At 36.5% G+C, this 26,750-nt stretch overlaps 1 protein-coding gene across 3 annotated transcripts in view; it reads left to right on the forward strand.

Moving 5' to 3' along the window:
* The window catches only part of pard3bb (par-3 family cell polarity regulator beta b), a 441,444-nt gene that overhangs the window by 103,373 nt on the left and 311,321 nt on the right, over nucleotides 1-26,750 (forward strand). For all 3 annotated transcript variants that reach the window (XM_055215428.2, XM_055215427.2, XM_055215429.2), the window contains exon 4: nucleotides 5,462-5,639. In XM_055215428.2, the coding sequence (XP_055071403.2) occupies nucleotides 5,462-5,639 (178 nt within the window). The remainder of the gene's footprint in view (nucleotides 1-5,461; nucleotides 5,640-26,750) is intronic.

Raw genomic sequence — 26,750 nt, forward strand, 5'->3', positions numbered from 1 at the left:
TACCTGAAAAGGTTTGAAGACTGTCAATATAAATTAAGTCATTTCCTGGAGCTGCGTGTCATATGGATCTTCTTCTGCTGCCCATATTGAGTTTATCGCACGAGAGCGCCCTCTGGTTTTTGGATGTAGCGGCATTTCACCGTAATTCATTGAGAAACATAGCAAGCATCATCGGCCGGAGTTTTTTGGGAATGGAGTACATGCTTAAAAATAAAGGTGCTTAAAAGGTTCTTCACAGCAATGCCATAGAAGAACCATTTTTGGTTCCTAAAAGGACAAGTTCGGTACTTTACACTTAAAGTCCTGTTTTCAGATTGTTTATGATGAAATAGAAAGGTTTTGACAGAAATTTGGACTTATGATGCTGGCCCGAGAATTTTCGGTTTCTGTTGTATCACCCCACCACTTCTACAGTGGCTGCATAGGTGCACTGGAACAATCCTTACTAAAATGCATTAAACTTTCGTTTACAAAGACGTGAAACTCATCGAGTGGTCAGGGGTGTTCACTGATATGCTCACACAAAAATCACTGCAAAAGATGCTTTCCAACAGCTGTTTTACCATTCGTTGTGAACTTGTGGACCTATTTTTCCAAACGCCTCACATCCGTATATTTTTCCGTTAAGAGCTTGAAAAATAGACACTCCAGCCCAGTTGGTGGCGATAATCCACCTTTGCCAATTGCAAGAATACAAACAACGTTCCCGGCGCACAGTAATACCGTACCTCGGAGCACATCTAATTCAAGTCAATGGAGTTGGACAAAAACTACGATAAAACCTGTTGGAAAGCATCTTTTGCAGCGATTTTTGTGTGAGCTTATCAGTGAACACCCCTGACCACTCGATGAATTTCACGTCTTTGTAAATGAAAATTGAATGCATTTTAGGAAGGATTGTTCCAGTGCACCTATGCAGCCATTGTAGAGGTGGGAGGTGATACAAAAAACACCCGAAAATTCTCAGGCCAACATCATATGTCCAAATTTCATTCAAAACCGTTCTATTTCATCATAAACAATCTGAAAACATGTCTTTAAGTGCAAAATACTGAACTTGTCCTTCAAAGAACCATTTCTTTCTAAAAATACTTTTTTTGACTACAAAGAACCTTTTTGAGTCCAAATATAGATGTTGAAGGTTCCCCATGGAACCATTTAGCCAAAAATGGTCTGTCTATGGCATTGTAAAGCACCTTTCATGTTTGGATCTTCTTTTATTATTCTTATTTTGTATTTTGTCATTTATCATTCCAGGGATCCCCCCCAAAGTCTAAAATTACTGTCGTCGTTTACTCGCCCTAATGTTGTTTCAAACCTATGTTTGCTTTCTTCTGTGTAACACAGCAGATGTGAGGCAGAATACGATCATTTTGGTCGCCATTCACTGTCATTATGAAAAAAGTGAATGGTGACTGAGGCTGTCAGGTTCCACAGATGAAAGACACTCATACGAGTTTAAAATGACATGAGGGAAAGTGATGACAAAATTTTGTCTGTGAGATCTCTTTAAGCCATTGAGATCTTTTCCTTCCACTTTCTTGCACATTGTCACACTATGATCATTCGTAAAAATTATGGATGAGACGTTTAAAGAAATGACAGCACTTTAACTCTTTCTCGAAACACTCTCTCTGTAGCTCTCACCGGTTCATTTCTGTTCAATTACAGCTTCATTTCTCATTCTTACTCTCCGATTTTTCTCTGAATGTCACACTGTGTACTGTTTATTTATGTTTAGCCTCCTGCCATCTCTCTCACACAGGAAGCCTCTGGTTTTACCAGCAAACTCCTCTTTCATTTATTCACTGCATTCAGGCCTCCACATACATCTACAGTATATACACAGATAGCATGCATGGAGGCGCCTAGAACAGCAATGCTGTCAGTCATCTAAGTGCGGTGTCAGTGACTCTGTGAATAGATTGAGTTTGGTGTATATAACTGCTGGTCAGACCACCAGACTTTACAAACATTGAGCAGAGTAAAGTGAATGGATGCCATTGCACAGTAAGATCATCCGGATACACGTTAGAAATGCTGGGCTCATTAGATCTACTCTATAGTGTCCTGATACAGAAGGTAATAAATGACACGGTGTTGTTTGATTTACATTGATATTTGTTTAGGTTGTTTTCAAATTATTTGCCTGTTGCCGTGTTTGAAATTGCTTTTAATTTCTTATATGTGACCCTGTCTGTGAAATCCAGGGTAAAGTCTCATTATCTAATGATGAGATTAGAAGCATCAAAGTTTGTTTTCAAACGTTGATTGAAAACATTGACTTCAATCTTTGACATGACCTTACTCAGTTAATATTAAAGATATCAAGGTTATTGTTTTACAGAATGTTCTTTATGTAGGATGATCTCATGTAGAAAACAGTAAATCACAAAAAATGACTTTAACTGGGTTTTTACAGGCAGGGTCACAGAAAGTGTAGTACACTATATCAGGTGCGCTTTCATCACAAAGGTCATGGGTTCAATCCAACGCACACACAAAGTGATTTAAAAAAAAGAAATGTGTAGGTTGAAAGTAGGGCTGGGCGATATGGCAAAAAAAATTATCAAGAAAATGTTTTCCATATCAGTTGGTATCGATAATTATCATAATAAATAACAAATCTTTATTCCTGCCAAATTTGAAGGCAGATTTTTGCTCATGAATGAAAATTGTAAAAACCATACAGTTAGTAAAGGTTTTAAACAAATTTTTATTCAGAACATGACAAATACAAATACTAAAATCTTGTATTACAGGCATCTGTATTAAAGGCGGAGTCCACGATGTTTGAAAGCCAATGTTGATATTTGAAATCACCTAAACAAACACGCCCGTACCCCAATAGAATCTGGACCTTCTGTTCATAGACCCGCCCCACACATACGCAACCCGGCAATGATGTTGGTTAGTAGACACGCTCCTTACTGCTGATTGGGTACAAGTGTGTTTTGGTAGTCGGCCCGTCTCCTTTTCCAAAGCGTTGTTCAAACATCGTGGACTCCGCCTTTAAATGTAAATATATTTGTTATGAAATCACTGTCACTTTAAGACCCAAGACAGACTGCTTTAAGTTTCAATATACTGATAAACATCCAGCTGTTTATGTTCACCTAAACAAGAAAGAAAACTTAGTTCAGTGATCACGCATGTGTTATACATATACGAGCTACACACGCTGATAAATGGATATCAAGAGCGTCACGTTGCTGTGGGAGAGCACTCTCATACAGTATATTCACTGCAGTGGTGGATCTGCTGTTTTTCCTCAGTTTCCTGAATTTGTGAAGGTCCTGTAAATATACTTTAAAGCTGTGCGGACGTGTGCAAGGTGGACGCTGAAAGAAAGTACAGTATTCTGTAACTATTTTGCTGTGTTCCGTGCTTTGACAAAATGCATGTTTGCGCATGTTTGCGCGTCTAACATTACACAAAAGGAAAATGTTTACGTGCATTTGGATTCCATCTGCGTTATCCGCATCGCGAAAATCATAGAGCTCTACAAATAAATGAATAACTTGCCTCATCTTATTCCACTCTGGATTGTAAACCAAGAGCACCGTGCCACATCATTTTCAGAAATGCGTCGCAAAATTAACTGTAACTTTGCGAATACTTGTCAGACAAGCAAAAGTTAAATGTCTACATCATTGGTCTCCAACATGGTTGCCCGCAAAGAGCCTGTGAAATGCCGTGAAAAGCACTTTATATAAATTTTTTCCCTGCCATTGATGAGTTATCTCGTAATTAAGAGAAAACATTTGCATAAAAAAAGTGTTCCTGATGAATTTTTATGTATTTTATTGTATCTGCAAGACCACGATTATCCACTAGATGCACTTACCAAATTTATGAAAAAAACTGAAGCCAAAACGTTATTTTAAACTTTGTGTATGTTCTGAATTTGATCTCTAACAAAATTCCTTCATAAAAATGCAATTATTTCAGCTTTTTGGTTAAAAAATATTTTTAAAGAAAAATACCCATGTTTAAGAGTTTATAAGCAGGGAAAATAATATGAAAGGTTTTTATCCCCCTTTTGTTTGTTTGTTTGTTTGAAAGCAGAGGGTCTGTTCTTTCATTTGATATATTTGTATGTTTATATATTTTTAGAAGAAAATTTTCCTGAAAGGCATTTTGTGAACCTTTTGTGAAAATCACAAAAAAATGGCTGGCGGGGAATGAGTTAAAGCCTTAATTTTAATATTTGTTTATTACATATTTTTTATATCAGCTTGGTTTCTTTTATGTATGTTAACATTTTAAACAATAACACACATGAAAAAATCTAATAAAATAAAATCAACAAGTAAAAACAAAATGTTTTGAGTAAACTATATCAAAAAGTAGCCCTTCAGATTGTTTTATCCATTGTGTTAGATCACAAAAATGTTGGAGACCCCTGGTCTACATAAAGCTTGGAATGTCTACTTTTAAATGATATTAACGAAATCAAAAACAAATATTCTCACTTTGTGTAAACTCTATGAGAAGAGTTGTTACTTCATTACCTGAAATAAGCTGAGATAGCAGTTCGTGCTGCACATAGTGTTATGAGACTTTTTATTATTATGTTTTTAGGCAACTGAAAAAAGCACAGTGCAGGTCAAAACTTTCCCAGAGCCTCAAAAGACCGGACTTAGAGGGTTAAAGGTGTAATGTGGGTTTTAGCGCCATCTAGCAGCGAGATTGCAAATTGCAGCCAACCTCAATTTCGAAACGCAATAAGAAGCTACGGTAGCTGTCACAGTACAAACATGGCATTGTCTGAGTCAACATAGGTGCTATTACGCCATAAAATATAGTTCCTCTTTTAAATCCACTTAGAAAAGCGCTATGTTTTATTTTGTACCACCAAACTTGCTCGTATAACTACTCGTCTTAAATAGGAAAAATGTTGATGTGTTTGGTCACTTCTAACTTTATCTCTAAATGGTACCATTGAATGAATGGGGCTAAGCTAAATGCTATCGAAGCGTCGCAGCGCGCTCCAGCGCTTACGTGCACGCACACAGATGATAGAGGGATGTATCAACAATTCTTAGTTAAGGTAATAACATATTTTAATATTGAAAATGAGTAGACTATTCCTTTAATCTGTAATCATTCAAGTCATTATTTAATGATGTGTTAATATAATATAGATGTAGAATTTCTGTAAAAATTTTAATCTAATGATTGATGTGACATTGTTAACTTAGAGCTGATGAAAATTTGATGGATAATTAAAAATTAGGTATTACTTGTAGGTAATTTCTTTGTCAAAACCTAATCGATGAATGTAACTGATGACCCTATTACTGCTTTATGGGATGATTTTGCTTTGGATCAATTTTACAGTGTGTGTAATTATGTGAACCATCAGTTTTTAGAGCAGAAATTATCGATATATAACTATCCGTTGTATTATTCATAATACTTACACTATCTGAATCTTATTACTGTGTTCGTCTTTCAGCTGATCGCTGTGTATGAGGAACAGGAAGCCCAGCAGGGGACCGCCGTGAGTCCCAGGAACGGAACAGGAAGCTGCTTAACGGGACAGTCCAGTCCAGAACCGTACGACTCTGAACTCGCCTGCTTCCAGCCAATCAAAGGAGGAGAAATTGAAGTCAACTCCTCTGCCCTCAAATCCAGTATGTATCCAATGTAATGAAAATTGTCAGAGGTAATGCAAGTAAGTTAAAGGTCCAGTGTGGGTTTTTAGCGGCATCTAGTGGTGACACAGCTCACCCCTCAATTTCGAAACGCATAGAGAAGCTACAATAGCCGCCATTGGACAAACATGTCGTCGGCTGAGACAACGTAGGGACGAATTGCGCTCTGTAGAACAGAACTGTAGAAACATGGGCGCGACTTCCATGTAAGGGGACCCGCGGTGTATGTAGATAAAAACGACTCATTCTATGTTAATAAAAACAATACAGTTCATTATGTAAGGTCTTTATACACAACTGATAATATAGTTATGTATGTTATATTGCATTTTTGTCAAGAGATCCTCTTCTAAAAGTCATGCAATGCACCTTAAGTATTTAGAGGAAAATAAAAAACTGTAAAGTGATGTTTCAGCATTACAGAAATAGTCTTATGATCAAACGTGTGTCTGTGAGTTAATGGCGAGTGAAATAATAGACTGTCGCTATGAGAGATGATATTATATGCCGTGTTTTCAGCTTGAAATGCTCCGACTCGCTCATGTGGCCGTGAACAAACCTCTGCGAAATGTTCCCACTATAGTACTCATTCATATTAAAGATAATATCAATTTTAATACACACTTCACCTTAACCAACTCATCTCGCTCTCTTTCGTATCTTTAAACTGTAATAAAATCTGCCTGAAAAATTTCACCCTCAAAGTGAAAATCGTTGCAGGTGAGAATTATGGAACTTTTATATTTAGAGCTTCAGCGTTTTCATTTCATTTATTCAGTGCAAGACATTTTCTCTGGGTTCGAGCAGATGTGAAACGCTTCGATCTTTCCAGTGCTTTACTACATCACCTCAGGGGATCTTACGTTTTTAACCATGTGTTTTTCATCTGAGCTGGTTTCACCTCTGCCTGATGTCATGTACGCCTCGGCTACAGCAAAACACACCCCTGTTTCATCCAAATGTGTGAGTGTGATTTAAAATATGTTTACACACCAAAATTAAAACCCTTGGTAAAATAAGCTGGGGAATTGTGTGCGTATATGTACAACATACGTGTGTTTCTTTGGGTCTCCTTGTAAATCTGCCCCTTTGTGTTTTAAGATCAGTTGTAAAAGTAGACAAAGTGACTTGTAATGTTCACCGTGTCGCATAAGTTGCTTTTTCTTTCACGAGTCAGACATTCCAGAGACGTGCTCAGGTTTCTGTGTCTCTGCATGAAGGTGGAGGTGTCGGTTAATGGAGTGATCTTTTCCTCTTTCATTCTCCACAGCTGTAAATGTGCCGTTTGTCACGTTGACGGACTCAGACATGCATCTGTATCTGGATCATTTGTTTAAAAGAGAGATCACACGTACATTTAGACTCTCTCTCTCGCTCGCACGCACACACACACACACACACACACACACACACACACACACACACACACACGCACACACACACACACACACACACACACACACACACACACACATATATAAAGTTTGAATGGGGAGAGAATGTGGTTGAAGAACTTTAGGACTTATAACTCTGAGACATAAACACAGAAGGGCCTGGTCACAGACCGTGCTTAGGTTTAGTCCCAGACTAAAATGTTTAGACCTCGTCTTAATTAAAAACATATATTCAAATATATCAGTTACATTGTTTTGTCTAAAGATGGACACCAGTAATGTTTATTCTAAGTCACATTTATAAAAGCTACTTAAATGTAATTTAACTAAGGCCTAATCCTGGTTTAATCTGAGCCTTGTCTGTGAAACTGGGCCTAGATGTGCTCTTGCATTTAAATGCAGCTTTATGAACTGCAACTAATAGGAACAGAATGCAAAACCCTGGTTCTCATGATGCTTTTTTTTTCATTGAGTTTGATTCCAAAACGCGATAAACGCCATTTTTTAAAAGTAAATTCTTAATTTTATGCAAAATCCAATATCCGCTGTGTTATTCTGTCATCTGTTCTCCCTTTTTTTCCCAAAACGCGATAAACGCCACTCCCCTACAGAACGCAAAAAATCTGCTCCACATATTACAGCGCACCATTCCACGCAATGTAAACAAACAATGGCGGTGCGTTGAGTTCACAGAATCCTAGTTTTCCTCATCTACTTTGTACTTCGTGATCAACAAACAAACAAAAGCAAAATAATACTTTAATGGCATTGATAAACCTGTGGTTGTTTTCTGTGACGGGAAAGATTGTAAGTCATCAACATCCAATAACTTAACGCGAGAGGCACTCGGGAGACAGTCGCTTGTTCTCCCGACAGCATCTGTGAAGTTTATGTGATCCTAACACATTGACCCCAGGGGATCTTATGAAAAACTTTCCATTATTTTACGTGAATCCAACGAAAATCGAGCAGGACCAAAACATTTTACAGCGAATTGCTTTGAAAAATGTAAAGCGACGGCGTCAAGTATAAACGCAGCAGTGACAGTGTTCTTAATATGACAAAGTAAGTGTTTTGATTAATGCCTATCATGTTATTAAAGGGTTATCAGTGTATACCACTGTTCAACTAAATGAATATATCATGGCATAGATGAATGCACATTTATACAGTGATTGAATAGATTTATAGCATTTTGAAAAAAAAACTTGTCATGGATTTATTGCATATTGTGAAAAAAAATATTCAGTTTTTATAATAAATTTTGAAAATCAAGTTATGGATTTGAATTTTTTATCTTTTTATAACCTAAAGATGCTATGTGAAAGTTTTTAACAGAAAATAATGGTTTTCATCTTGTCACTTTCTTGGTATAGAAAACACGTTTTTACTGAAATTTGTCAAAATGGATTTAGTGCGTTTTGGAAACAAACTCTTCAAATGAACATTAACCTTATATAAGAACAATGAAAGATGCACTGTGCCAGGTTCTAGCACAAGTGCTATTTTCCGCCTGTAGTCCCTTGGCAGGTCAGTAACACAATAGAATAGATTTTTAAAGTGATAGTTCACCTAAAAATGTAACTCCAGGTTTCACAGACATGCCTTAAGGGAAGTCTTAGACTAAAACACATGTTAAATCTGTCTTTCAACTGAAAATAACTTGCAGTGACAGATCCTAACATGTGGCAGTGCCATTGATTTGTCTCAAGATACACACTAGTAACATGTTTTTTTCTAAGGCATGTTTATAAAACATGCTTAAACAACTTAATTTAACTAAGTCCCAGTCCTGGCTTTAGCTAAACCTTGTGAAACCAGGCCTAAATGTTTTATTATCATTTATTCACCCTCATATTGTTTCAAACCTATGTGACTTATTACCGTGGAATATGAAAGGCGAGTAAATTTCTAAAGAGCAATAATATCAATCAAACCTCTTTTTTTATGTTTAACACTTTCCCCGCTAGCGGTTTTTTAAAAAAAGTTGCCAGTCAGCGTCAGCATTTTTTATGATTTTCACAAAAGTTTAATGCCATCCAGAAAATGTTCTTCTTTAAATATAAACAAACAATATATCAAATGAAAGAACAGACCTTCTGCTTTCAAAAAAAAAAAGTTTCATTCTACCTTCATTAGTTCTCTTTTTATCACCTCTTAAATGTGGGTAGGTTTCTTCAAAAACACCCCATTTTGAGCAAAAAGCTGAGATAATTGTGTTTTTGTAAAGGACTGTAAAAGTTTTTTGTAAAGATTCAGAGCGATCTTTAAAACATACACAGAGTTCTTTTACGTGAGGCATTACTTCAGGGTTGTATAATTTGCGGGTATAATAGCGGTATTGCGGAAAGCCAGAAATTCTCGTCATTGGCAGGGAAGCGTTTTCTCTTAATTGATGAGTTGTCTCATCAATGGCGGGGAAAGAGTAAATAAAAGTTAATGGGTTTTGGGGTTGTCAAAGTCCAAAAATGAAAAATAGCGCCCCAAACATATCTTTAAAGGGACGTATCACGAAAATCTGACTTTTTCCATGTTTAAGTGCTATAATTGGGTTCCCAGTGCTACTATTAACCTAGAAAATGTGAAAACGATCAACCCAGTATCTTAGTTTTTGTAAACCATTCTCTGCAAACATGTGGAAAAAATAGGTCATTGAAATGTGGCTCCGCTTGTGATGTCAGAAGGGGATAAAACCACCCCTTAATCGGCACCATCCAACCAAGGCACTGTCATTAAGTGCAGACATCAGCTCATTTGCATTTTAAAGAACATACCCAAAAAACTGCACATTTTTGCTCACACCTACAAAGTGGCAATTTTAACATGTTATAATAAATGATCTTTATGGCAATTTAAAGCTAAAACGTCACATACGTACTCTCGGGACACCAAATATTTATTTGACATTTTAAAAAAGTCTTGTGAAATGTCCCTTTAAAAAGATCTGTATATACTCATATTCTGGATTCCAAGTCTTTTGAAGTGGTACAATAGACAATAGAAATGAAATGACCCGTTTTTTTACTGGTCACTGTACTGTACTGGTTACCAAACATCTAAAATGGATTAAAACTGCCTCATTGACGTCAAACACAAATGGTTCTCGCATTTCATGACCAAATGTCATTGACAGCGTGTCTAATGCCCTCATACTTTATGTAAGGACGAAATTTCATTCACACAAAGCCTTCATATAAGCTTTCAAGACTTCAGAAGGCTTATATATATATATATAGCTGTGAGTCAGACCACTTTAATGATACTTTTATGGTCCTGATTTTTCCCATTTATGTATTAAATTGAAAATGAATGACTAGGAAATTCTTCACATTTGAACCTTTATCCACATTTAACATTTGTGTTTCATGGAAGTCTGTCATCATTTACTGAACCTCATGTTGTAACAAATCTGTATTAATTCTTTATTCTGCTAAACACAAAGTAAGATATTTTGAGCATTATTGACTGTCATAGTAGTATTTTTTTTCTACTATAGAGTGGTGCTTCTGTTTTCTGCTTTATTGCAGATACCTTCCTTTGTGTTCAGCAGAACAAAGACATCTATACAGGTTTGTAACAAAATGAGGGTGAGTAAATCATGAGAGAATTTTTATTTTTGGGTAAACTATCCCTTTAAAAGTACAGAATGGTACATAAGCATATTGTGGAAACGCCCCAAAAACAGATTTTTTTGCAGTTTAACCCTGCAGTGCTCTGTCATTATGAAACCACCTTCTAAATCAATGCACACATAAAGACACACACCCTGGTATTTCCCGGCGTACGGCCCGACCCGCCTCTCTAAGTGGATTATTCCTCCAGTCCAAATGAATGCTGAGCGTTCAGCCATCCATGAACAGGAAGAATACACGTCCTCACAATCCAATCAGCCACCTTTCATTGAGTTGTATGATGACCTGTGAAATCCTGCTACCAGAGCTGCACGCTAATACTGTTTTATGCTCTATAGGTTTGTTTTATTACTCCAATTAATTCACAAAGCAGCAAGGCAAAAAAAAAATCAATTTCAGCGTTTTGAATGGATTGCTCACCGTCTCTGTGACTGAGCAGCGCCGAGGGGAAATTTAATGTAGGGTTACGCTTCAAGGCCTGAAACATAGTCTATGCAAGTATGTAAATGCAGAGGATTCTAGCTATGCGAGCTTGATTTGAGATGTTATTAAAGCGCCAGAATGCAGTTCATAAAACAATACATATGCAGATTGCATTCTCAGTATTGCCACAGGGGCGCTGTTGTGTACATCAGCGAAAACAGACATCCCTGGTTTTCTCTTTCTGATTAACTACCCTACTTACTTTCATCATTGTATTCTGTGACAGAACATACTGAATTCGATATTTTCGTTGTCATGTGACCCATATATTTATCAACCTATGACGTACAGATGCTAAAATAAATGAGTTTTTTGGGGGGTGGGGCTTTTGTGCCTTTACTTGGACAGAGAAGTGGAGAGTAGACAGAAAAATGTTGGGTAGAGATTAGGGATGGGCGATATCTTATCGTTTGCAATATAACACCAAAATTTAGTAGTTTGTGCATGCGCCCAATTCTGTTCACGTGCGGAGTAAAACAAACATGGCGGAAGGCGGACGTGAGGCTGACGAGGTGCTTGTTGTTATTACCATGAATTTACCAGTAAATACAAAAATGTGCTGTTCACACATGCAGTGACGTTCCGTCTATTTACCAGTAAGACATCATTCACATACATCAAAATACCAGTAAACTCAGAGAAAAAGCGGAAGTTACCTGTGGCGTGCAGCCGGTGAGCTCAGTGTTGTATTTGTAAACAATGGCGGATTATGACTTAGTATCCACGGTCCGTATTATGTTGTTTACACATCTGTGGCAAACGCTGATGGTCGCGAAGTTGCTCGTGACCAAACAACATTGCGTAAGGCGGCGTCAAACGGAACCTGTGTTTGCACATTAGGCTTCGCCAAGGAGCGAGGTAAAGTTACCGTGTGTCTCAATTCGTTCCCTAGCTCCCGAGGTCGTGAATCAGTATATCGTGTACACAGGTTCGGGCACTGGTAAGGACCCTAGCTCACTTCACATTGGGACGATGTTCACTTATTTTTCTGTCACGGCTGCTTAAGCGCATTGTAATCACTCACAGCTGTTACTCATCAACAACCGGCAAAACCAACATCTTTCTGACTTAATTTTAAAAACAGTACATTGTGAAAAATGCTGTCATTATTCTCTTACATATCTGTGCATAAAATTGGAGGCATATAATTACATTTTAAATGTAATAAATATATTTACAATTTTAAATAAATATTTATTTTTTAAATATTGAGTATATTGTGGTCCCTTACTGTGTAGCAATGTGTGTTTATATTTACAACTAAAACAAACGTTTGTCTTTATAAAAGTTCTGTAACATTTCATAAAGGTTATTGAGTTGGATCACGTGATGTTCGGTTGGCGAGCTTCAGAAAAGGTCACGTGATTTCCGGTTAGGGAACATAGGGATCATCGATGCTCACTGGTTTTTGCGTTGCATTGTGGGAATTTTTAGGGAACGAACGTTCCAGTGCACTGAACGGATTTTGCGATTGAGACAGCCCTTAAAATGGCCGACTCCCTGATCAGTGCCCTGACTTCTGAACAAGGGAGCTGATTGAGACACACGGTTAGTTTTAGGTTTGATATTCGCTGCATATCCGCCTAGGCTGCTTTAGGGGCCGTCTGCAAATCACAAAGGGTGTGCTAAGGACGTCGGCAATTTGGCAAATAGATGGTAAGCTGTTTGAAACAACTTTGGTGAAGAAATGTGGATGTTAACTTCAGGTGTGCTCGACTTTTAAGCAGCACATGTGTTGAAACATGCGGGTTTAAACGCGTCATCTATAAAAAAAAACATTCTGATTGGCCTTAATCCGAAGCTGTCAGTGCGGCCTGACGTCGTCTGTTCTAAATGTTGGTAATCCTATATTTTTCGTTCAGCACTTACTGGTAAATTAATGGTATACAACCTGTCTTACTGGTACATTGGGAGTACAGATTTACCGGAAAGGTTCTGTTCACACATTACCTGTTAACTGCAATTTACCAGTAAATTACCAGTAGAGACTGTATGTGGGACTATTGACTGTTTCACACTGAACTTCTTTACTTTATCAGGTTACTTTAAAGCAACACTATGTAGTTTTTTTACCTTTAAATAATGTCACTAAAATTATTTCAGTGATAGAACAACTTTTAACTGTACAAATTGTACTGTTGCTGCAACCTGAGCAGCCTCCTAGCTGCTACAAGCACACTCTGAAAGTGGCGGTGGAGGGTAGGAAACACAGCCCCGCCCCTCCCCCTGCCTGCAGAAGAGTGTCTGATACCAGGCACTGTTGCGCTTTTCAACCACATGGGTGAGCTGGAAGTCATTTTTACATGGAAACTACATAGTGTTGCTTTAACATGTTTGTTACTTTATCAGGATTTATTTGCAGTTGTACTCTGTTGTAATTTTGAAACACATCTAAAGACATTGTTACTTTTCCTGTTTGCACTATTTTTGCACTGTGAGAGTATAAATAAATACAGAATCTGTGTTTACATTTTAAACTTGTAATTGATTTGAATTATTATTGTGTAATTGTTGTTGTGTGATGTTTTTCAGCACAGTCACAGTGGAACACAACTTAAACATAACCTAATCTGATATTTTACAGAAGAGAATAATTTATCGTCATTTTTATCGTCACCGCAACAAACAACTGAAATTACTGTGATACATTTTTTAGGACATATTGCCCATCCCTAGTGGAGATAGGGGAGCGGGATCTGCAAAAGATCTTAAATACGGAAATCAAATTTGGGTCACCATAAGCACACTGGTGCTATGTGTGGGCCACTAACCATGGGGCTATCGGCGCCGACAAGAGTTGTTAAACAGGTACAATTAAACCATGAGGAATACATTTCTTAGTACATAAATCGGAAAGTTTTTCTGTATTTTTAGTGTATTAACTGTTTTTATTTGGTGAATCCACAACTCAGTTGGCATACAAATAAATCTTGATAAAAGTAATAGACCATCCGTGTATTTCTCACATACTTTTTTCCATACTGAGCTTTTTAACTTATTTATTGCTCATGCTGATTTTTGCCTATTATATAGTATAGAAGCTTTCAGATGCAATGCAGTAGTTTAAATGGAGTCTTTCTTAGCTTAGTTAAAGCTAGTTAGCCTGTTAACACGTTTATGGGTATTTCTCTAAACAACAACATATTATATTTTGCTCAAACTGTTATTTTAAAATAACTTGTGAAGTTTGTTATTGCCACAGTAAGAATCTATGATGTGCAACAGTGAGTCCAAAATATGGGGAACATGAGGAAATCTTTTTTTGTTTAAATCTGGAAATAATCAAAGGGTAATCATTTTAGGGTTTTAAAATGTTTCAAGCGAAGTTCATGTCAATTTTTCAATTTGTTTTTGGAAACATTTCACAATGTTTACAAGGCTTTGCGCTTGCGATGCAGTGTCTGCCCTGAAGGAAAATATTTTGTGCCGGACTTGAGGTTTGCTGGGCTTTCTGGGAGCAGAAGGTTACAGTTTACATGTTCAGTCAACATGTCTGATCTCATAGATCATTTTAATTTGATTTGAAGGGATGTTGTTTTGGCACTGTGAGTGTTTAACACACATATGTTTGCAGTAGTGCTGTCTGCTTTGATACGCAGGCCCAGAGGTCTTCTGAGACCAGCAGTGTCATCTGGAGTCTGTCAGTAAGTAGACACACATAGACGCTAGTGAACAGATTCTGCATGTGCTTAGATGTCATACTGTGCTTTACGTGTGTCGATCAGTGCATTTTGGCACAACTATTGGACTGTCACCCTGCAGCTCTGTGCTGTGGTCAAAATATTAAGGAGTGTGAAACATCTGTGCATTTTTCCTATATGACACTACTTGAATTTTGCTCATACGATACAATGATCAGAATAACATATGTGACCCGTGCTGGCAAAATGAGTCAGAATGCACATGATCTAATTTTGAGCTACAGGTAAAAGATAGTATAAATATAGATTTTGATCAAAATTGAGGTTTTCATAAAAATAAGTACATTTTAAGCCCCTCGTCTAGCGTCTATGCTCTAAATAGTCATTAAACTTATTAAACAGTGGTCTCAGACTCTCAACTCGTGGGTCATTTGGGCCTTTCCTCCCCTTCTCTGCGGCCCGCCCTGCTGTCAAAAAATAACATAATCCGGCACGCAGTAAGATTTTTATTTACTTCGTTTTTTTATTGAATTAAAAGTTTAAGAAGCCGTTTACATGTCGCATCTAAATATATCGTCGCTGTCCGATGAAACTCACGTATGTTCATTTTGCCGATTTTGAGATTTTTCGACAGATTGAATGTCCAGGTTCATTTCCATATACAGTATGCGTCACATACCTAAATAGCCAATGAAAAGTTGTGAAATCATGTCATCTGATTTTCACGTACCCGTTTGGTGTCAAAGCTGTCAATCACGCCGCATATCTTCCGCCTGTGAAGCATCTCGTCGGTCTCTTAAAGTTTCATCGAACCTCAGCACTGGATATAGCCGAATAAACATGACAATGACTTTCCTTCATCGAGGTAAACGTTTCCCCCGGACGCCAGACTAACATCTAGGAGTTACTTAATTACGGTAGGACTGTGCAAACAAAGTATCTGTCTAGCATTGGTGATATTTACGCTGGGGATTTCCCCATCACTTTTTGAAAGCATTTGGTTAAAATGTTCTGAAAAATCAAGCCGTGCTTAAGACTGGTTTTGTGGTCTAGTCTCACATGTGTTGCGTTGTATGCTTATGGTGTGTTTTCTTGTACATGTGTAATGAAATTCATTGTAATCATTTATTAAACGCGCTGCTGTTTTCTACGGTATGGTGCTGTTCGGTTGAGCTGGTGTTGCAAGGACTGTTACATGTGTGATGTGTGCATTCGACATTGTTGAGGGTTTATAAATTTATGCTGAGTATTTTCTTGTTGTTGACTGGCCTACGCTATGCCCATTTTTGATGCGCGTTATTCAATATTTTTCCCGTCCTGCAGTATGTTTTTTTCTGATCTTTTGTCACCACTTTTCAACACAAACTGACGCCCCTGTTGTGTAGCATTACCATGTCAGTGTATTGATTCATTGTCCCTTAATGGTTTGCAAGAGACATTTAATACACTTATAATTAATATTAAATGAAGTAAGCGTATTTAACCAAGACGTAGGCTATTTAATAAACTGAGCGTGTTCATCTGTCAATACGAAACACGACTTGGCCATTCTAATTAATGATCGGAAGAACGCGTATCGATCAAAGTTACTGTAAAATATGCACGCATGTCCATTTAAACTCAATTTTGGTCAAATGTGGATTATATCATGACACTGGCAAGAATATGGTTACATGTAAATATGCCGTACCAAGTATGACAACGCTACATTCAACTGCTTTTGATATACGGTGTTTTTTTCACTTTCTGAAAAGTTACCGTTTTGGACATACGTGAGTTTCATCAGGCAGCGACGATATGGTTTTCGCCCACATTCAGAGGCGTGCGAGGCTCTGTTTTTTTTGTCAGATTTTAACAAATGAAGAGTTTCGTTGCAAACGAGATTAATCAATTTTTTTTAAATTTTTGTAAAAAAATTTTATTATTATGTTATCATGTTATTATTTTGTTTTATGGTGCTACTTAGCTGTATTTTTTAAGTTATGAAGGTTTAAATCAAAACAAACCAACTGCAGTTGCATTGAAATTAATTGGAAACGAGATTTCTGAACAATTAAAAAATGGTGGTTATCTCGTCTTGCAACGAAACTCTTCAAATCATACATTGTTTTAAAAAAAAATTAAAAGATAATGTCAAAATATATATATATTTTTTTTGAAAATTCAATTTGCCATCACTGGTCAAATATACTGATTTCTGTAAAATCTTAATAAAAGCAGCAAAATGTTTGGTGAATAGCCATCAATATTTTAGTTTGTTTTTTACCTAAAGTAATAAATCGTAGGCGTGTCCTCGACTAAGGATTTACATATTCAAATCAGAATTGTGGTATCTTTCTATAGTTGACCGATAGTCGAATCATCTATGTGTGTGTGCATGGGGTGGGGAGGGGGCCAAACCACTTACAAATGGGTAACTTTTATTTTTTCTTTCACAAGCAGCACACATAAACGACTTTCTGATAAAGTGACCAAAACTGTCTTTCAAGTAATGAACGAAGACAAAACTGACAATGCATTTATTATCTAAGATAATATGTAAGGCAACATAAACATTTGTTAAATCATTCTTCATAACATTTTAAAGCCACGATCTACAGAACATCACACAAACAAAAAACATTTTGATAACTAAACCTAAAAAAACCAAATGTGATCCTGCCTTTGAAACCCCGGCTACAATTCAGCGATACATTTTTAAAGCTTATACCCGTCGAAAAACATCAGTTTTTTAATGTTTAGTTTAATGAACTCCTAAATATGAGACGCAGAGCACCTAGCGCATTCGGCTTAATTGTATGCGCCAGCATGGCCAGCACGCAACAGCGCAAATTTGATACAACGAAAAGCAATCCAAAATTTACAGATTTAAATTAGATCAAAATTTATGTTTATAATAAATACATTTTTTTTTTATAAAATAAGGTCAGAAGTAACAAGGTGCAGAACTAAAATGTGCAAAATGCCTGAAGTGCACGGAAACAAAACACAAGCCAAATAGATCAATCAGTTAACCCAGAGTGATTTATAAATAAAATAAAATAAAGAAATTGTTAAAAGAATGAAAGTATAGTTATATGTTATATGTGAAATCAGATAATGTGCACCCATATACGGCCAAAATTGAATGATCCTCATTTCATAACACATCTGCAAGACTGCAACGATTCGACTGTTAGATTGGTAGTCGAATCAGGCTTCTCCTATCGATGCATCAAATCTGCAACTATTCGGAGTCACCTCAATACATAGTTTCAAAAACTTTCAATATTGTGCTTAAGTCATATACTGTTTCCTAATAATGATGTTTAATTTTGGTTTTATTACAGTGATGACCAGTTTGGAGCCTAACAGCATCTGGTCACTGTATGCTTTCATTGGATGAATATTACCTTCATTTCTTTTGAGTTCCACATATAAACAAACAAACAAAAAAATCATGAAATTATAAATGATATTTGTATAAATTATGATTGTTAAGTGTTACCTTTTATTTGTTGCTATAATTTCATCTTGTATATGAAAGGAATATTGTTGTAGTGCTGAAGACAATGGTGTGGTTGTTCCTTGTTTGTTTCATTGGCAATGTGAGCTTTTGTAAGGGTGAGTTTGTGTCGTGTGTGTGTGTGTGTTGATACTCGCATTTTAACATTCTGCACGTTGCTTATTTGACACCCATATGCTTGAGTTAAAGCCCAAAGAGTTTAGTTGAAATACTTTAATTAGTTTGTCACACTGGAGCAGTTGTTAGACAGTCCTCATCACTCACTGTTCTCACTTTCAACACTAAGTTGGAGAAATGTTAAAATTACTCAGCATTTTTCAGTGGGAAAGAGTTGGGATGTGAAAATTGGAAATACTTCTTATTTTGAGAGGAGGTGACATTGTTGGGCTGCTTAATGATTGCTAGTGCAAACCACAACTTACGTGCACAGCTAAAAAGTTTGTGAATCACTCGTCTCGGCTGGTTCTTTTTAATGATTCGGTTGAACGATAAGGTGAGCGATGGTTTTAAATCAAACAAAACAACGTTGGATGCAATCTATACTATCTCCTAAAAGTTTGGACATGCTTGAATGGAATGTTTCTCATATTTTAGTTTTTTACTTACAAAGTAAATGGGACACTTTTTCCATGTTTAAGTGCTATAATTAGGGTCCCAGTGCTTCTATCAACCTAAAAAATGTGAAAAAAAAATTATCCAGGTATTTAGTTTTGGTAAACCATTCTGTGCAAGCATGTGAAAAATTAAAGGGATAGTTCACTTTTAAAATGAAAATTCTGTCATCATTTACTAATTCTCATGTTGTTTTAAACCTGTATATATTTATTTTTTCTGATGAACACTAAAGAAGATATTTTGAGAAATGATGGTAAACACACATCATAGTATGACCATTGACTTCCATAGTAGGAAAAATATTTTGGAAGTATTGTGATAAATGATGGTAAGCACACAGTTGACCCATTAAATTCCATCATATTTTTTATTCCTACTATGGAAGTCTATGGTTACTATCTGCTGTGTGTTTACCATAATTTTTTCAAAATATCTTCCTTTGTGTTCATCAGAAAAAAAGAAATTCATACAGGTTTAGAACAACATGAGGATGAGTAAATGATGAAAGAATTTTCATTTTAAAGGGCACTATCCCTTTAAGTCATTGCAATGTTGTTCCCCTTGTGATGTCAGAAGGGGATCTTATTATGAAAATCTGCACTATCCAACCATGGCACTGCCATTTAGTGCAGAGATCCTCTCATTTGCATTTAAAAGGACGCACCCAAAAACGGCACATTTTTGCTCAGGCCTAGAAAGCTATCATAAATCTATATGGTATTTTGAGCTAGAACTTCACATACGAGCTCTGGGCACACCAACGATTTATTTTACATCTTGAAAAAAGTCTTGTGAAATGTCCCCTTTAAAAGATAGAGTTGGTAAGAGAGGACAGGAAATAATATGAGCACTATCTATGATATGGGCACTAAAGCAATATTGCACACTATGTCAATGTGGAGCCCAGTTGGCTATTGGCACTTACGTTTCTCATGATCTTAACCTTTTAATCTTGAAGGCTCATGCTTTAAAATGAGGTATTATAAGGCATTATGTATTTAGACAGATAAAAGATGAAATTCAGTACGCATATTTAAAATAAAGCTTATTATGTACAGGCAAGCAGATGAGACAAGAATATGAAATCAGTGTGCTTAAATACATAGTATTTTTACCTATATTTTTTATTATATATATATATATATATGGGTGATTCTCACGCAAACTTGGTTTTAAACATGTCAAGCATGAAAATGTAAAAATTGCTTAAATTTACTTTTTTTCCCACCAGACATTGAAAAACAAAGTCTGGAGTAAATGGGAACATTAATTTAAAAACTTTTATTTATCATTTAACACTTTTTATAACATAATTTAAAAAATTAGTCCTAAAAATTCTCATTACCGCAAAAGTCAGAAAACATCAACACTGACATATTTTCAAAATGAAATGACAAACCTGAAAGAACATAATTTGGAGATTCTGCACATGCATTTAAAATCAAAGTATTATGCTTCTATTAATTAAATTAACATTTAATAAGCATCTGTTGCGGTAATGATAATCAAAATGTCGTGTAAGCATTCTGACAAGACAATATTTCAAATTAACTGTAAAAAAAGGATCTTACCTGGTAGCCATCTTGAAGTAACTGGTCCATGTGCTTGGTCACTCAAAATCAAACTTTATTAAAATTCTGAATGTGTGCTTAAACTGTTCTCAAAAAGTGTTGCGGAGGATGAGAACATCAGGCATGGACACGTCATTTTCCTAATTTTTCTTCATTATTATTATACATGAATATTCAGTAAATATTTTTTCTGTTATCTAAAGTAGTCTAGCAAAATATCCATTTATTTTTTTTCTTAATATTTTTGTGTTAATTTGATTAAATTACAACATAACGCATGTTCAAACACAGCCGGACACATTGCGGTAATGAGAATTTCAGCAGAAAATGAGATAAAATTTACAATTATAAATTCTTATGTTGAAATCACACATTGTGCAAGGTAGAACACAGTATTGTGTTAATTCTGATGCTTTTTAATGTTACTATATTACACATTTTAAAGCTAAAATCATTAGTGCCGTGGTGTTTCAATGGTTTCGTGAGAATCACCCATATAAGTCTACAGGTCCTCCACAATACCAGGTGTTTACATTTGAAGCAGTGTGTCTGTGTCAGGTAAAATCTTTATTACTATAATTCAACCAATAAGGAGACGACTTCGAATCTGCTGAATTGTTTCCATTTAAGTGTACCGTATGCATTAGACATTAAGCCTGTGGTCTGTTGGCGTGACGGTCGGATGCTGAGACTAAAGTTTGCTTAAGTTTTCAGGACGATGTCTCAATTCATTTGAGCTTCTCCATTCCTTTCCTTGCTGACTTTATCTATAGCCTCAGGGTCTCTTTGTTGGTCTTGGCTTGTGGGTAACGTGTCCCTCAGGAGCTGCTGTTCTAAATTACCTTTGCCGTTCTTAACCTCTCCCTATTGGCCCAGAGTGCAGGTCTTTCTCTTCCATCCTGACCTTGCTAAAGTGCCGACACTGATGTGCAGTGTAAACATCTCGACAGCGATCTTCCGCCTAATCCAAAACAGGCCGCGTGGCAGCAGAGTGTCTAACACAGCATTTGTCATGCTGTCAGGCGTGAGATGGGCCAGGGGCGAGACAGCAAGGGAAGAGGAGGGAATGCAAGCATACCATGGAAAGAAAAAGGATAGCATGAAAGAAGAAGACAGCGGGAGAGTGTGAGCGATTGTGATTTAGGATGAAGGAGAGAGGAAGTACATACTTTACCTCAGAGGTGTTTTTCCACTGTAGGGCATCTGGCAAGTGTCACCTGAGGCCTTGCGGTTAAGATCGTGGTTTGGCCTTCACGTGGAGCCCTGACAAAAGAGTTATCTCCAACAGAGACAAGCCTGTGCACTTTTATCGCTCCTGACATGTTTATGAATTTTTCCCTGACATAACCGTAAACTCACATAGTTCCTAGAGCTTTATGATAATGTGCAGAAAGCTTTATTCGTAAACCAGTGTTGTCGGCTACATTCAAAGTGTGCACAAACAGAAGCTGCATTTCTATAAAATATTTGTGCAAAACTTTAACGTCCTTTTTGAAATGTCAGCAAAATAACGTTCTTTCCATTAACCAGTGTTATGCGACTAAAACGTGATTTTTTTGTCTTGTGATGGGTCATTCCAAAAACCATTGCGACGGGGGTTTTCGATTTCATGTGGCGTCACAAGAACCGACGTGGGATTGACATTAAAATACCATGAAAGTGATTCGAAAGCATACAGAGCAGTCGACTCCAGATATTTTATAGTTGACTCTCACTGTTTTTTGATGTCATGCACTTGTTGGTTCTTGTGACGCCACATAAAAGTCAAACACCTCTCTTTTGTCTTGTCCTCCAACCAGATACCTCTCAATATTTAATGATCAGCTGACTTTTACGCACGTCAAGTGACCAGGTTTCTATTGCAGTTTTGCAATATTTTCCTTTTTCGAATTGCCTATAAAACCATCACCTGAACATGAAAATGGATTTTGCGAAATTTGAAACTTTATGCATAATGGCCGTGTTTTCATTAGATGGATTTTCAATTTGCTATTTGAATTTGCGCAATTTGAAGATGGTGTAATGGAAATTCAGCTACAGTATTGTTTTTATTTTACCACAAAACCAATATAGACATTTGCTTTAAGAAAAATAAAGATGTTAATGGACACAGTCTTCAAATCTGAACACCTGGTATTGCCTTGTTGGATGTGGAGGACCTGTAGACTTTAACAAGGTCAACTTTAAAGCTACATCTTAAATAAAAGTTGTAAATACAGGATCTCTATAAATCTATGTTGGGAGTCAGCATGTCACTCCTATCTTCAATCACATAGAGTCCATGTTAAGAGCACATTGAGTTGTTTGTTTCATTGACTTAGTTTGTTATATATGAGCAAACGTGTGTTCTGCCAAGAATGCAGAAAAGCAGTTTCCTTGTCGTTGAAGTGAAGACTTTTTAAAAGATGCAAAAAAAAATGCAATGTTAAAGTGGTTGTACATCATGAACCCATTTTACTCAGTCTTTTTGAGGAAGGATCCTTTTTTTGTTGTTAAAAGTCCTATTCGGACAGGATTAGTTTTACAGGGGGACCTCTGAGAAAATTGTGCTTTTCCGAGGTCCTCTGTGATTTTAATTTCTTCCGAACTGTCCATGTCTGTTTTTCTCTCATAACCTCTGTAAAATTTCCAAAGCAATTTTCCTACTGTTTTTTTGCTGATATCAGAGGTCCTCTGAGAAATTAATCCCATTCCAATGCGAATGTCTGTGTTTGCCAGCAATATCTTTTGAAAATGCGGTTCTTTTCGTGTTTTGGCCAACGTAATCTGCCGTAAGGTCTTACTTACTTGCATATATTATAGTTCCTGCATCCCATTCATTCATACATGGATGTTTTTTCCATTCCGCGGAATAAAAAAAATGTATCAAGGCGAGCCAAATGTCGTACATTGTTAAGATTTATTTTTGTCCACTCTGGAATGGTAATGTTAATTATTGTTATAATAAATAAATTGTAATAAATTATTATTAATCATGATTTTTTTTTCATTTTTATGGGTTTATAAAAGCAGCCAGTTATATAAAACCTAAGCTTCTTAAGTAGGATTTTTAAAAGTTATTTTAAATTAAAATTAAATGTATAAATGACATGTTATGTAATAATTTTAAGTTAAAAGCTAAATTTCAAACATCACAAACATATCCAGAGCACGTGGTCTTCTGCAACGTCCAAACGAGCGAAACAGAATTTTAGTTGAGTCCGAATCAGTACATATCACAGCTGTCGTCGGGGATACGTTAAAACGCAAACGTTGTTTCATTTGATTTGATTTAATGGTTTATTTAAAAGGGGACATCGCAATTTCATAAAACACATGTACAAACATGGTTAAAAAAGCCAAAATTAGCCAAAAGGCTTCATTTTCATCTTGTGTTTGGAAAACTAATCCTGTCCAAAATAATTTTAAAGTCATGCAATGATATAACTTAAGGACAAGACCTTGGTGCTAGGTGCTAAAAAGGGTTGTTAACAGGGATGCTATAGAAGAACCTTTAGTTGTTCTCCATAAAACCTTTCAGTTTAAGGATTTTAAAAGAAACATTTCTTTCTTACCTTTTTATAGTCTGTACTAACTGTTTTCTTAACATAACCATACAGCCGATAAACAACACTTTACGAACCTTTATTTATACAGTAAGAGTGCTTAAAGCAACACTAAAGACTTATTGCTCTTTGCTCCCCCTACAGGTTAGAAGTGAAATTGTTTATTACCACTGTCTTAAATACTGCAGTATAGCTGGCTCTGATTGGATTGTAGGTCTGCCGTAAAGCAAGTTTTTGTAGTTTTCACTCGAACTACAGGACCACTACGCGACGGTTGGAAACTTCTTTAGTGCGGTTTTGGCCGATAGAGGGCTGCAAAGCAAATGTAAAAGTGCCGTTCACCCTGTTTTGAGTGGATGAACCACTGAAACTTTTTTGGAAATGTTATTTTAAGGTAAAAAAAAACTCTTTGGTGTTGCTTTAAGATTGCATAAGGGGCCCATCACAGTATACGTGTTTATGGCATTTGCAGGCGGCTTTTTTAATGATTTTCTATGGGCAGTGAGCGTTATGCATGCTGTCTATGCGCGCCGAACACCTTGCGGTTTTTGCCACCTGTTTCAGTACACATTTTTGAAGGAGCACTGAGAGCAGAAAAGCACCCGAAATCATTCACGTCTTTACATTGTCCAATCAAATGAGGGTCAAGGCGGGTTTTCTGTTGTAGTGACGGAAGTTTACAGTTGTTTGGAAAAAACGTACTGGAGTCCCTCTCACCTCACTCTCTCTTGTGTGTTTGTGCACCTCTCACCCTCAAACAAGGTCAGCGTCATCTTTTTAAAGTTTCTGCTAATATGACAGCAAAAGAGCGCTCACGCTTCAATTTTTGATTGACAGGACAGCTGCATCTGTGGTTGCCTAGCAATATAAAAAGCAGCACAGCTCTTTTTTTAAAGTGACCCAAAACAAAAGGCAGTGCGACACATCTTGCATTGTGATTGGCCTCTAACTGTGGGTTCACATCAGATGCGAGTTCAACGATTTGCGCGAGTAGATTACATACAAAGTCAATGCAAAGATGTTATCATATGCGTCCTAGCGTGGGGCGATGTGAATGACGCGATATGGGTGGCGCGTTTGCCGTGAAAACACGCACTATTCGCCTCAAACGCGTCTTTGCTCAGGTTGAAAATATTCAACTAAGTTAAATCCCGCAAGTAATCTAAAGTAAGTAACGCGATGCTCCGCGTTTGGTGTGTACGTAGCATAAGAGTTCATTTAGAGAATAGTGCACTACCATTTTTCTAAACTATGCAGATCACACTGAGAGGGTTTTTGTATCCCACTATGAAATGTTTGATTGGACTTTCCACTTTCTGTGTCAGGGTGATGTGCTTTTTTAATAATGAGTTTTGGGTTTTTACGAAACTTGAAAGTGAAATAACCCTTAAATTTCAAAGATGATAACAATTTACTCATTAGAACATGGTACAATAGCTAATGCATAGCTAATGTTTTTGCATACTATTTTCTATATGCATTTAGTCATTTAGTCTATATTCTGCACAGTACTCTGTATGCTACAGTTTTGCTCTATTCCCAACATAGCTCTTAAGTGCCTATACTAAATGAAATTCAGAAAAATGTAATAACAAAATTTCATTAAAGTCCCTTAAATAATTTAATCAAATGGAGCTGCTGTGAAAATGATTTGATTGGCAGCGTGATTGTAACAAAATCATCAAATGAAGTGATACTGAGATGAGAGCTTACTGAAGTGATGCTGATGCAAGTCCCAGCAATAGTGTCAGTCTTCAGTTAAATGTTTTTGATTTCATCTTTGAGATGAATGTGTTAAAAGACGAACCAGAAGCTTGTTTTAACTGTGCTGGATGTGAATTTCTAGAAAAAGGATATTGTGTTTTACTTCTATCAGACACCTCTTCTTTAAAACACACAGAGAAATCTCTCTTCTGTTTCTAGCACATGCACACGCTGCGGCCACCCTCTGTCACTAAAACACAGTTTGAACGATGAGATTGAAAAGAGCATTGATTTTTTTCATCAATAACTCCAGATTTAAGTGCATCCAGGGTGTTCTTTTAATCAGGATCAATACTTGACCCTACAAATATTTCTGACATATGTCTATATATTTTCTTTTGGTTCAGAGAGACCCCAGGGGTTCGATATCCAAAGGTCAGATCTCTTTTCTAGTATCACTTTAAAGTTTCATGATGTCTTCCACAGTCTGTCAGCTGCTTTAATTCTGGATAGCTTGTCATTGACAGTGTTCAGATGCACAAGAATATTCAGATATTATTCATAATTTAGTGTCGTGTAAAAGCGTGTAACTTTATTGACGCATCCATGTTGTGTCAGTCTTTGTGAATGTGATAGCCAGCACTACTAACTTCTACATCAGACATTTAAAGGAATAGTCCATTTTCTTAAAAGAAAAATCCAGATAATTTACTCACCACCATGTCATCCAAAATGTTGATGTTTTTCTTTGTTCAGTCGAGAAGAATTTATGTTTTTTGAGGAAAACATTTCAGGATTTTTCTCATTTTAATGGACTTTAATAGACATCAACAATTAATACTTAACTCAACACTTAACAGTTTTTTTCAGTTTCAAAGGACTATAAACAATCCCAAACGATGCATAAGGGTCTTATCTATAGCGAAGCGATTCTCATTTTTGACAAGAAAAGTGAAAATGTGCACTTTTGAACCACAACTTTTCGTCTAGGTCCGGTCCA

Source organism: Misgurnus anguillicaudatus, chromosome 17 (assembly GCF_027580225.2).
Source record: "Misgurnus anguillicaudatus chromosome 17, ASM2758022v2, whole genome shotgun sequence".
NCBI classification, from domain to species: Eukaryota; Metazoa; Chordata; class Actinopteri; order Cypriniformes; family Cobitidae; genus Misgurnus; species Misgurnus anguillicaudatus.